Source organism: Chiloscyllium plagiosum, chromosome 23 (assembly GCF_004010195.1).
Source record: "Chiloscyllium plagiosum isolate BGI_BamShark_2017 chromosome 23, ASM401019v2, whole genome shotgun sequence".
NCBI classification, from domain to species: Eukaryota; Metazoa; Chordata; class Chondrichthyes; order Orectolobiformes; family Hemiscylliidae; genus Chiloscyllium; species Chiloscyllium plagiosum.
Window position 1 is genome coordinate 12,239,743 of NC_057732.1, and position 12,779 is coordinate 12,252,521.

Genomic DNA, 12,779 nt, shown 5'->3' on the forward strand with positions numbered 1-12,779 from the left:
ATACATATATTTTGTGTGGTGAATTTTTTTGGTACTTTCAGAGTTACATTGCACTTTACTCAAAAACCACATAGATTCATGTCGAACTCTGAGCTCAAAAACTGCATGAATTTATGTAAGACTCTGTTATCTCACTTTTTAGATTAGAATCAATCTAAACATCAGGTCATAGACAGAGAACACAGGGGGCTAACACCTTCAACATATTGTCTAGCTATCACCATTGTTAACAGCTAACCCGAGAATGCAACTTTAAAAAAAAGGTTTTGTGATTTACACATGAAAGAAGTGGAACTATCCATGTATTCTAACAGATGAAAGGCTTAACAGACAATCAATTTTTCAATGTATAATTTCAGTTACATCACACTGCATATTTTTGCTTTAATTCTGTGTTACGATCGAGCCCTCCACTATCACCTGATGAAGGAGCATCGCTCTGAAAGCTAGTGTGCTTCCAATTAAACCTGTTGGACTATAACCTGGTGTTGTGTGATTTTTAACTTCGATTATTCCATACTTACCCCTAACTAATGCACCTAACCTACACATCCTGAACACTATGAGCAATTCAACATGGCCAATTCACCTGACCTGCACATCTTTGGATTGTGGGAGGAAACCAGAGCACCGGGAGGAGACTCATGCGGACACGGGGAGAAACGTGCAAACTCCACATAGACAATTATCAGAGGCTGGAATCGAACCTGGGTCCCTGGCGCTGTGAGGCAGCTGTGCTAACCACTGAGCCACAGTGTCACCCCAAACATTGAATTCAAATTCAACCATCTGCCATGGCAGGATGTGAACCTAGGTCCCCAGAGCATTAACTCCATTTCCAGATTACTAGCCCAGTGATTATACCACTAGGCCATTTCCTCCCCTCACACTTCATTAATAGCATTTGTGGCACAGGTTTAGAAATAGCCCAATGAGATCTCACACCAAAACTAAACTTGTGCAATGTGAATTGGGGGCGGCTCCCAAACTAATAGTCAAATGAACAATTTTTCTTGTAAGTCTCTCACTCCAGCTGTCAGATCAAATTGTGCATTTACATTATAACTTGCATGGTTAGTATCAATCAAACACACCAGACTCCATGGAGGGGGTTCCACTTTTAACCATCTACAAAGGGTTGGCTCATGGACGAATTTGAATCTCATCCACCTGTTGAAATGAATCCTGAATCATTTATAGAACAAACAAGTTTTGATTGTGTCAAAAGGCACATTCGAGAGGGTGTGCAGGTAAACATAAACTGGACTTTCAAACCTGTCCAACACACTTGATGCTGGAAGCCTCATAAGTAGACACTTTCTAACCTCACCACCCAACGAATATATAATCGTCTGGGAGAATCAAACAAAAATGCAGAACAAAAAGGGGTTAAAAAGTGGTAGATGACCTGGAAAATGTATATTCAAGGGCCTAAAATGAACAAAACTAGTTCAACAGAATACATTAACCATGCATGCATTAACTGTTTATATTAACCGTCCATATGTTAACTGTTAAATCATTTACCTTTTATACAATGCAATCACATAATACTGTAATTCATTCTGAGGTTTATGTCTTTTATAAAGAAGTATTATAGCCACAGGGTTGTGTGTCTGAACTATGCTTGCAGTCTTCCCATTTATTCTCCTGAAGACAATGGGAACTGTATTGTAAGATTAAGACAAAAAGATTCAGAAGTAGAAGGCTAACACTGAGGTCGTAGTCTCAAAGTGCCTTTCACAAAAAGGTTCCTTCTTGGAATTTTGAGTTGAAAATGCTCACCAGTGCACAGTAATATTCAAAATTAGGGAACAACCGGACTCTGAAGTTAAAAAAAAACATGCAAACACATAACTGCAGAAACAAAAACCAAAATTGTTGGGAAAACCTGCAGGTCTGGCAGCATCCGTGGAGAGAAAGCAGAGTTAACCTTTCAGGTCAAGTGACCCTTCTTTAGAAGGGTTCATGTTACTAATTCTGGAGTCCCAGAAATGGACTGTAAAGAGATTCAGAGTGCTTCCTAGGGTTGCAAACTGAGCAGAATCGGAGGTAGAAATTGAGGTATCTTAATGCAAATTGTTACGGGGAGCAAAATTTCATAGTCTTTCATGAAGCTCCAAATTCAAAAAGCAGTCGCCAGTTCTTTTTTTAAAAGCTGCACATTAAAGAAGTAATGGAGAAGTTAGTCACAGCCAGGAATTCCTTCTTTTCTCAGGAAGGATGGATTGAGACTAGTTTGAGAAGCTTTCCTTGGGAAAATGCTCATGTGCATGAGTCCGACGCAGAGCTGTAATTTAATAAGGAAGATGGGGTGGTGAATGGAGAGGAATGACAAAGGGAGACAATGTAAACAGGGACCAGGGGAGAGAGATATAGGAACATCAGTAAGCCATTCAGCCCCTAAAGCCTGCTCCTCGCTTCAATTAGATTATGGTTCATCTGCACGCTATTTACTCACCTTGGTTGATTCCCTTTTCCTAACAAACATCCAAATGTTCAATTAAGCTAGCCTCAACAGCATTTTGGTAGGAGAGAAAGGGGAAGGATAGCAAGTGAATACAGAGGCTAGAAAAGTAGATAGGGCAAGAGACAGTGAGGCTGTGTGCAAGGAAGTTAGAGCAGGAAATGCTTCCAATGGGGAAATATGATCATTTTCTAAAGCACCTGTAATCAGTTCATTATATTAGAAACAGGAGTTATTCTTTGATTCAAAAAGCTACAAATTGCCCAGTCAAATTTAAGAAAAGGCTAAAGGAAATAGATCGCTTTGCTTAATGAAAGCGTGGCAGTTCCTAAGGAGAGAGAATACCTCAAGAACACTGAACAAATTCAATTTCACAGAATTATAGGGTACAGAAAGAGATTATTGCCCCTTCCTAAAAGTGTAACGTTATAGGATTATATCTTTTGATTGATAAATTATGGACGTCTAAAGTATTTATCAATTAGGTGTGGGGGGCAGATCAAAAGGGAAAGTCTGATTTGTTGCTAGGATGGTGGTCAGAAATATTCACATCTCGGGTTATAGTAGCCTCTTTGAATAGTTCTTCAGGAGGTGGTCTGTGTTTGGAATAACCCAAGGGAAGGTTTGAATATCAAGTGTAAATCTCACTCCCCTCCCCCTCACATCAACCTATTCATTCCCTCAGATCAGAGAGGATTTTAAAGGCAACCACTAAACAAAGGGATGTTTTGAACAATCCATATACTTTTCAGATCAAGAGAAAAGTTTAATGTTAAACATAGTCGATTTGCATTTCTATCTGAAACTAAACGCCGTGTATCACATTGCCATGGAGATGGGATGAGGAATGAAGGTTCCTTGGTTTTAACTTTTGTTTGATTCTTTTCCCCAATCTGTGAGTTAGTCAGTCTGGGAACCATCTGCTAGAATTAGAGGTAGGAGCAACAGAAACTAAGAGAAACCACCTCCTAGCAGCAATGCACAAAGATGCAAGTGGAGCCCTTACTTTGAATGGACAACCCAAATTTATGAAAAATTAAAGATCTGTCTTGTACAATGAGCAGAAAAGATCAGCAGTGGAATCCTCGCAGAGAGTTTAAAATGGCAGACAGGGAAAGGACGTGAAATGGAGTGTATGTATGGGAGCTGAGACAGCCATTGGTTTTGGTCCATGATTACTCAAGCCCCTGCCATGTGAAATGAACTTTACAGATAAAATCCAAAACAGAAGGGTGGGATAGTGGCATGGTGGGACTGCTGCGAGATGCAGTGTTAATACTTATTCGTTTATCGGGAAATGTTTTCTCTTTTGAAACATAAAATGTAATTGCATGATGTTTTCAGTTAATAACCAGGAATTCAAGTGCCTTTTTAAAAGTTACAGGTATACATTGAGTTTGTATCATCCTGTAGTTGCTCTTTAAGGAGCTACTCAGCTAGTCTCATATTCTAGCTTTTAACCCATTTCCCTGCAAATTGCTCCTTTTCCAACTGATTTTTCAACTCAGCCATCTATTGGACCCACTTTATTATTTCATAAAGTGCATTGGATGCTATTGGTCCAACAACAATTAGACATTCAAATACAATCTGTAGCAATATACTTTTGGATCAAAATCAGCAATTATGTTGAAAATTATTTTATACACCCCTAATGCATTGCTGGATCAGAGATGTTTTCTTACCTTTGTGGAGTGATGTTCGATAATAACTGCCTTCAAAGTAGCTTAATTTTAATCTTGAGAAAAAGTTGGTTGTCTGCTTTGGATATTGAATGTCAAACAGGACTCCAGTTTGTGGAGATTGCTTGTAGTCATATACAGCCACACTGTTGACTGGGAGTGGTTCTAGCAAAGAAAGAAAAAGTGTTAGTCACAGTAAAACCATTTTTTAACACAAGTAACAATGTAGCTCCTATGGGGATTAAATATTTCAGCTTTGATGTGGTTGCCATTGGAATCTAAAAGACCTTTTTTTTGTTATGCAACCCTAATTTACTTGGTTTACACTAAGAAACAAGCAGTCTGTAGAACAACTGCTTTGAACTTACTTTGCTGATACAAGCCAACTTCCAAACCTCGACCACCTAAACAATCAGGCCTGCAGGCAGATGAGACTATTAACATTGTTCCTCTGCAAGTCCCACATCATACTGATTTGGAGAGGTATTGCTTTTCCTTCATTGATCAAAATTCTGGAATCCCTCCCTTGCAGCACTATTGACGTATCTAAACCATAGGAATAACGTCATTTCAAGGTGCTGAATTTCTCGTACACAATGCATAGAGATAAATGCTGGCCTTGCCACTGACAGTCACATCTTTCAAATGAAGAAAATAATCTCCTGACTAAAGGGCTGTGCTTTATCTACAACTTCTAAAATATACCTCCTTACTCACCTTTTTCACAAAGAATCGAACATAGAGCACAGAACAGTACAGCACCGCACAGGCCCTTCGGCTCTCGATGATGTGCCAGCCTTTTATCCTACTCTAAGAGTTTGGATAAACAACAAATTGAGTTTGCAACTCCATAAGACCTTCCATTTGCTTTGGATGTCTCAAAATGTTTCAATGTCAATTATTTACTTTTGAGGTGTTTTCATTCTTGTTCTGCAGGCAAACTAGCAAGCTTTTACAAAGAGCAATGAGATTGTGAACAGTTAAACTGGTTCCTCTCAGTTGGTTGAGGAATCAATATTTATCAGAACAGTAGAGAATTCCTGTGCTTATCTGTGAATAACTTTCTGTGTCCATTCAAGGATGTGGCCAGTTTTATGACTCACATGAAAGGCAATGCCAATCGAGCACTCCCTCATTCTGATACTGCAGTGTCCGCTGAGATTTCATGGTCAAATCCTGGAGGGGGGAGGGATTGAACCCATTGGCATCAGGGGCACGGATGAACTTTACAATCAATAAATTCTATCCTCTCTGGCAGCAAGAAATTTATTTTCTGATCTCTAGAAAATTCAGCCTTCAAAAGTAATTGATGTCTTTTGAAGAAAATGTTCTATGTCGACTGATAGCATGATCAAGATTTGAAGCCTGTTTAATTGAAAACTGGGGACACAAAACAGCAACTTCACAACCTAAGATAACATATTGCAACCTTGTGTGGCTAATCTGCTATTTAAATCTAGTTTTTAAAAAAAAAAATGTTTAAATCTTGAAATTTGATACATTTTACATGCTAGGTAATAATTGCATTGATCAACATGTTCATCACCATTTCCTGTACAGGAAAGTTTACAACAATTAAGACATCAATGCATGTCTTAGCATCAAGTAGGACTAAGCTGATGTTGAGCTTAAATGATGGCTGACTGGAATAGGAAACCACGTCCAGTGGGAAATCTAAGCCAATGGCACATACAAAAGCCTTAGTGAGAGAAGTCAGCATTATTGCTTAAAAAAAAAATGGATGAATTGGATTAGGAAGATCATTCATTGTAGTTAATGGGAGCATTTTCATAGCGTACAATGCAAATTTAAGGATTTAATATTGAATTCTTTATCGGAAGTCAGCACAATCTCAACAACCACATAAAGGACAATGAAGTGCAGGACTGAAGGAAATAGTAGAAAGACATTGAATACTGATTAGGATCAGCTATTTTCAGGTTGATTGTACAACTGTAGATAAATTGGAAAGGCACTGGTCAGCATGGCCAATTTTCTTTTGACACAGTGTGTTAAGAGAGTTCTTGTTGACATCGATTTTCAAATGTAACCTTAATTACATTTCCAAGCAAGTAAAATATGACACAGCAATGGCCTGACCTGTCACCATTGGATCAAACAAGTAGATTAAATCTAGGAGTTGGCTAGGGCAGCAACTGCATGACAATCAGGTGCATGACAAGATCAATCTAACTATTCTTCATCTTTAAAAGAATTTCAATCTTCTAAGTTTGAAATAGCGTCTACATCATATGTATTTTAGTCAAACATAGACAAACTTCTGATTTCACTCACACAGCCAGGAGCTCCATTCTTTAATAACATACTTGGAAAATTCTTGCTTATGTTGTGTATAGGAGTCTCCATTAAGAACTTCCAGCAGCACAGCTCCAGAGTAGTAGAAATTATCCCTACTGTGTTTCCTCTTTGTCCAATTATGTAATGCAGTGAAAAATCAAACGTAGGGCAGAATTTAAAAGATCAGACCAGTGATAGGTCAGTGCAACATCGAGGGCCGAAGGTCTTGTACTGCGCTGTAATGTTGTGCTCTGTGCTCTGTGTTCCGAATCTATGTCAAGAACTGGTAGTGCCCTACTATGACAATTTCTAGGAGCCATGTTGGGATAAGGTACCAATTAGGCATCCTACCAGTGTCATCAGGGTTCCTGGCTCCACAAGGAATGATCTGCCTTCAAGGGTGACTGACTAAAGTGGAGACCAGCAGCTCCCAGCTCTTCAACAAGCCCATTGGCGATAAAGATAAGTGGAGTTGGCTCATCATGGGCTGCCAGGGAGGGATGGGTACGTATAAAGTGCTGGGCACTGGGTGAGAGTGGGTGGAGGAGGGAGCTTCCCCCAGATGCCTCCTTAGCTCTACAGCTGGACACAAGATTCCACATGAGAAATTCTTTTCCACCACACTGCAGACATATCGCCAAGGGTTTGCCTATTGTCTGCTGAGTGATGTATACCCTATCTTTTACTGGTTAAACACGAGTGGTGGCAGGATGAAGTATTGATGGTGCCATTTAAAATGCTTACTTGGCATCTGGATGGAAGGGCATTCTGAACCTTGCCTAGAATTAACTGGAGAAGTTGGGATGGTGATGGGTCACCTCCTCACATTCCCACCGCATTATGCGCCTCTTCCTCCCAGTCTACCCCCAGTGAGGAACATTAAATTCTGCCAATAGACTTTATTTTCACGCTAACACGTAAACTCAAACGAATTCAGGAACACAAGTTGAAAATCGGATCCCACACTGATTACTTATTTAATGCTGCCTTCCAGTAAAGTTCATTCTGAATCTTTCTCATGAGTACCTGATTAGTGAAGATGGGTGGGCGGGAACAAGAGGAACAAGAACATAGCACAGAACAATGATAAAATTGTTGCTTGAGTTTATTATGCAGGTGTGCGTATTTATAAAAGTCAGAAGAGAGAACAGTGTGTGAACATGACCAGTTTTGGAACCTCATACAGTAATCTGTTGACAGGGATTTGAGAGCATTAAGATTTGACACATGTAATTGTGTTATATTGTTTGAATGACTACACCAGTCTGGGTTATACTAACTTGTTTACTGTAGAGGATCGAGAAAAATTTTATATGAGAGAAGTACAAAATGGCTAATCCATTACATTCTGGTGGGAAATGCACTGGGCAAGAGTTAACGTGCTTACAATAAATGGGTTAAGGTCACTTGTAAAATTGACAGCCACTGATCTCTTAATTTAACAGCCATTACCTTCTCTTGTTTTCTGCAGCCCTCACTGGAGTTCTTGCTCACATGATATCTGTGTCAGATACAAACTGGGAATGGATCAATACACTATTGTAAGGCTCAAAATATGTAGTCGAGTGGACAGTTCCCATTCCGAAGCCTTTAAAGTGGCCAGTGAAATTTGATCACAGGAGAAAACAATTGGAGAAAAGTATTGCCCCACCACAGTATACACACAGTGCATCCATCAACCGAAACCATTGGGGAGAAGCAACTTGTGATGGTAGCAGCTTGCAGAAGGTGAGTAATGCAGTGAACAAATAGGAACAGGGACAATGGGTTAGGACAAGCAAGAGTGGAGGTGGATGCTGGAGTGAGGCAGGAAACCGGAGACAACAGTTACAAAATCGATCAACAAAGGGACATTCAGATGCATGGAAGCCATGGAAATGAAAGTAATGAATTCCTGGCTACTGAACATGGTGTTTCTCACTAATGTCTGCAGGCATTCAGAAGTTACTATGTGGGTAAATGGGAATAGTAGGGGAGGCTACTGTAACAAATACTTTTGAATTGCATATTTAATCTTCAACTATTTCGCTAATTAAATGTTACATTTATGTATTATCGGAATTCAAAGCATCTCTCATATTGTGAATTACTTGAGGCATATTATGTTAGAGACAAACATGCAACTGCTGAGCTGTGACCTCACCAGTTCACAGAAAGGATGCTGAGGGTGTTGGCTTTTTGTGCACAGAAAGTGTAAGGTTATTAAAAAAAATTGATTGCTAACTTTTTCCTGTTACCTAATGTCAATTTAAACACTGTGGTGTCCAGGAAATTAACGCTTTTCCTTTGTGCGATAGGTTTAGGTTTTATGGTGCAGTGATGATTATTGACGATACTGACGACTTCTTCAATTCTGCTCCTGTGTGACTCTAGATCCCCCAGATTTCAACACAAGCACACAAAGTATTGTTACTGTGTGGTGCATCACCCAATGAAGGCGAATGAGAATGAAAGAAAGCCCCTGAAAAGCAAACAGGAGTCTTCATCAATCAATATTTAGTCCAGGTTAAAATAAAATCTCAAGAGGAGGCCCAAAAGAAAAGTATTGACACCTGCATTACAGTCAGACTTTTAAAAAAAAATTATTGGTTAAGGATAGGATAAGTAAACTAACTAATTTATGAAATCTGGCTCCTGCTCTGTTTTATCTCTCAATTCATTTTGCTCATTTCATAACAAATTCTGCAGCAATTACCCATATAAGCAATCTTATAAAGAGTACAAAGGTTTTATTTAGTTTTCTTCAAACAGATAATCTTCTTTGTATTCAACTAAAATCTGTTTATTACTTAGTTATAGAATCCCTACAGTGTGGAAACAGGCCATTTGGCCCAACAAGTCCACACCGACCCTCCAAAGAATAACACACCCAGACACATTCCCTTACCTATTACTCTACATTTACCCCTGACTAATGTACATAGCCTACACATCTTTGAATACTGTGAGCAATTTAGCATGGCCAATTCACCTAACCTGCACGTCTTTGAACTGTGGGAGGAAACTGTAGCACCCAGAGGAAACCCATGCAGGCACAAGGAGAATGTGCAAACTCCACACAGATAGTTGGCCAAGGCTGGAATCAAACCCGGGTCCTTTGCGCTATGAAGCAACAGTGCTAACCACTGTGCCACCGTGCCTACTACTGAGTTAATGCATCCTGGTAATCTCTTCAACTAAGAGACTACTTGGCACAATATTAATATAAAGCAGTAGGTGTAATCATATGGCAATTGAATTGGCCTTTTTGACCTTATTTTAATTCAGAACAATAATTGTGATGTAATAAGTATCTGAAGAACAATATTCATTACTGCAACTGAAACTTGTTCCACATAATGCTACAACTCTTCTATTTATTAAATTGGAATAGCAACAAATATATTTGTTACTTATACGTTGACTGGAATGTGAAAAAACACTTTAATTAAGTCATAATATTGCATATCTATTTTTGAGTGTGACCTTTCCTTTGTGAATTAGGAATTGCAAAGTCACCCAATAACAAATACAACCTATCTTATGATTTAAGAAAAAAATTCATTCAGATGGACCACCATTTATTGCTGATCCCTAGTTATCCATGAGAAGTTGAGCTGCCTTCCTGAAGGCTGTTGGAGAGTTCCAGGGTTTCTTACTAAGTTACAGTGAAGGAATGGAATGAGATATCCAAGGCAAGATGCGAGTGGCTTGGATGGAGACTTCTCTTATCCAGTACTCTGGTGCTTTTACATGGAAGCATTTGTGGGTTTGAGAGGTGTTGTCGATGAAGGATCTTTGGTGGATTTTTGCGGTCTAATTTGAAGATAGTACACACTGTTGCTAATAAGCATCAGTGGTGGAGGGAGTGAATTCTTGTGAATGTTGTGCTAGTAATGTGAGCTGCTTTGTCTTTAATGGTGTCAAGCTTAAGTTTTATTGGAGCTGCACTCATCCAGGCACGTGGGGAGTATTCCATCACACTCCTGACTTGTGCCTTAAAGGTGATGAATAGGCTTGGGGGAGTCAAGTGCAACCTTAATTAACTACTGGTTAAACTTTTTTGCGTGGATCTAGTGACTTACATCATTCAAACATAAAGCCATATGAAGAAAACTTGCAACAGTAAAGGCATTCATTGATTATTAATGAAACCAAGCAGATCAAAATTTACCAATGGACTGCCATTTCAAAATAAATGTGAACAAATTGCTGCAAAGGGACTTGGAATTACAAGAAACGCAGAAAGGTCACACACGGGGGCAGCAAGTAATCGGAAAGGCTAATGAAATGTGAGCCCTTATTTCAAAGGGGTTGGAGAAAAGAGTAGGGATCTTATTGCAACAATACAAGTAGTACTATGAGCAGTTTTGGTTCCCTTATCTCAGGAAAGATATGATTTCATTGGGGATCATCCAGAGAAGTTTCACAAGGATGATCCCTGGTATGAAGGGATTGTCTTACGAGCAAACATTAAACTTGCTGGGGTTCTACTCACTGGTGTTTGGAAGTATGAGAGGCGATCTCATTGAAACACAATGGGTTCTTCAGGAGCTTGACAGGCTAAGTGCTACAGGGATATTTCACCTCATGGGAGAGTCTAAGACAAGAAGGCATTCTCAGAATAAAGGCCCGCCAACTTAATGAGATGAGGAAGAATTTCTTCGCTGAGTGTTGCGAGGCATTGAAAATCCTTGTCACAAACAGCTGTGAAGGCTGAGTCGTTGTGCATATTTAAGGCTGAGATAGATTGTTGATCAGTTGTGGAATCAAGAGTTACAGGGAGAGGTGGATGTGAGGAATGTTGGATCAACCATGATGCTGTTGAATGACAGAACAGGCTCAAGGGGCTGAACAGCCTTCTCCTGTTCCTGTTTTGTTTCAGGTCTTAAATATTGTAGTTATGTGAAACCAACAGATAAATCATCAATTATATGTAATTTGTACTAAGGTTCTTGTCTTTTGCAGTCCTTTGACCAAAGTGGATGAAGTAAACAGTATTCTGAGAATTTCACCATAATGAAGCTTCTGTATGACTCTCTTATTTTTGACCAAGAGGAAATAGGTAATCTAAGAAATATTTAGCAAAATTAAGCCAACTCGGTTAAGCAATGACAGGTTGACCTTTTCCTTTGATATATTAATATACAGGATTTTCATGTAATTTGATATCAGCGATTCTGATGTCAAGCAGAAAATTGTCTTTGAGCATCAATCAAGGCTGATGCAAAACATTAGAATTATTCTATAAACCTGAGCAAGTAAGTGCTGTATGTGGAACTCCATGTTCCAAAGACATCACAAGAAGTAATTGACATTTGGCACCTCCAGGTGATGCTGAGAAACCATGTTTCTCTCTTCTAGTCTAGGTAACTAACAACACCTCCCAAAGGCATGACTCATTGCTCAGCATCCAATAAATTATAATTGACTTACTGATGAACATAATAAACCAACAAACAAAAAGTTGCTTACTTGTTAGTACAGCAACTAAATGTACCGGCTTAACAGTTGATTTTGAGTTGCCAGTCAGGAGGGTCACTAAATAGTAGATCCCATGGTAAGAAGCATTGAAGACCACAGGAGGAGGGAGTGTACTGTTGAAGTCTTTGAACTGGAGTTTATAATTAGTCAGGTTAACAGACTGTGTTATCTTCACATAGTACAGAGAGGATCCATTCGTCACATCAGATGGCTGGAGTGACACGATGATTTTGTTGTCATCACTAACCGTAGCAGAGATCGCAGCAGCACTCTAGACAGAGGGAACAAAAAAGTAAGCTTTAAGAAGAGAGCTCTTCAAATGGTGTTTTTTTCCACACAAGTGTACACATGGTCAGATTAAATAAATCAGGGAAAACTGCTCCTCTACATTGCTTATCACTTTTGAAATAATTAGGAACTGGTAAAACAAAATATTTATTCAGCTGCAATCATATTTAACGCTTGCACACAGAAGAACAAAATGATCAGAAAAATATTTACCAGATGATGCCTAGTTATATACCTATCAGATAGAGTCAGAACTGGAAAATTCAGGTCAAGAGCAGATTATCACAGTGAATGTTTCTTTCAATGTGGATTTATTCTCCAAAACAATGCTGTTTGTTTCCCTTTCAATAGCAACCATTTTTGAGTTCAAAAACCCCAAGCTTATTAAGATTAGCATAAGCCATTTGTTAATTGTATCCTTCAATGCATGTATCAAATAAACAGCAGATTTTACAAGTGTATTATTGGACATTGATGAAAGAAGCCTGCAGCTCACCCCTGCTATAGTCCAAGTGATATTGTGCCTTGTATTAACTGTCCATATGAGAGAATTAAAATAACACCCACTATACTTGCAATTT

The 12,779-nt window shown here is 39.0% G+C and overlaps 1 protein-coding gene across 3 annotated transcripts in view; it reads right to left on the reverse strand.

Moving 5' to 3' along the window:
- Window positions 1–12,779, reverse strand: part of ptpro (protein tyrosine phosphatase receptor type O) — a 171,309-nt gene that overhangs the window by 84,048 nt on the left and 74,482 nt on the right. For 2 of the 3 annotated variants that reach the window (XM_043713539.1, XM_043713538.1), the window contains exons 2-3: window positions 11,902–12,181; window positions 4,153–4,314 (exon numbers count right to left, since the gene is read on the reverse strand). In XM_043713539.1, the coding sequence (XP_043569474.1) occupies window positions 4,153–4,314; window positions 11,902–12,181 (442 nt within the window). The remainder of the gene's footprint in view (window positions 1–4,152; window positions 4,315–11,901; window positions 12,182–12,779) is intronic. The other variant, XM_043713540.1, reaches the window with a different exon arrangement.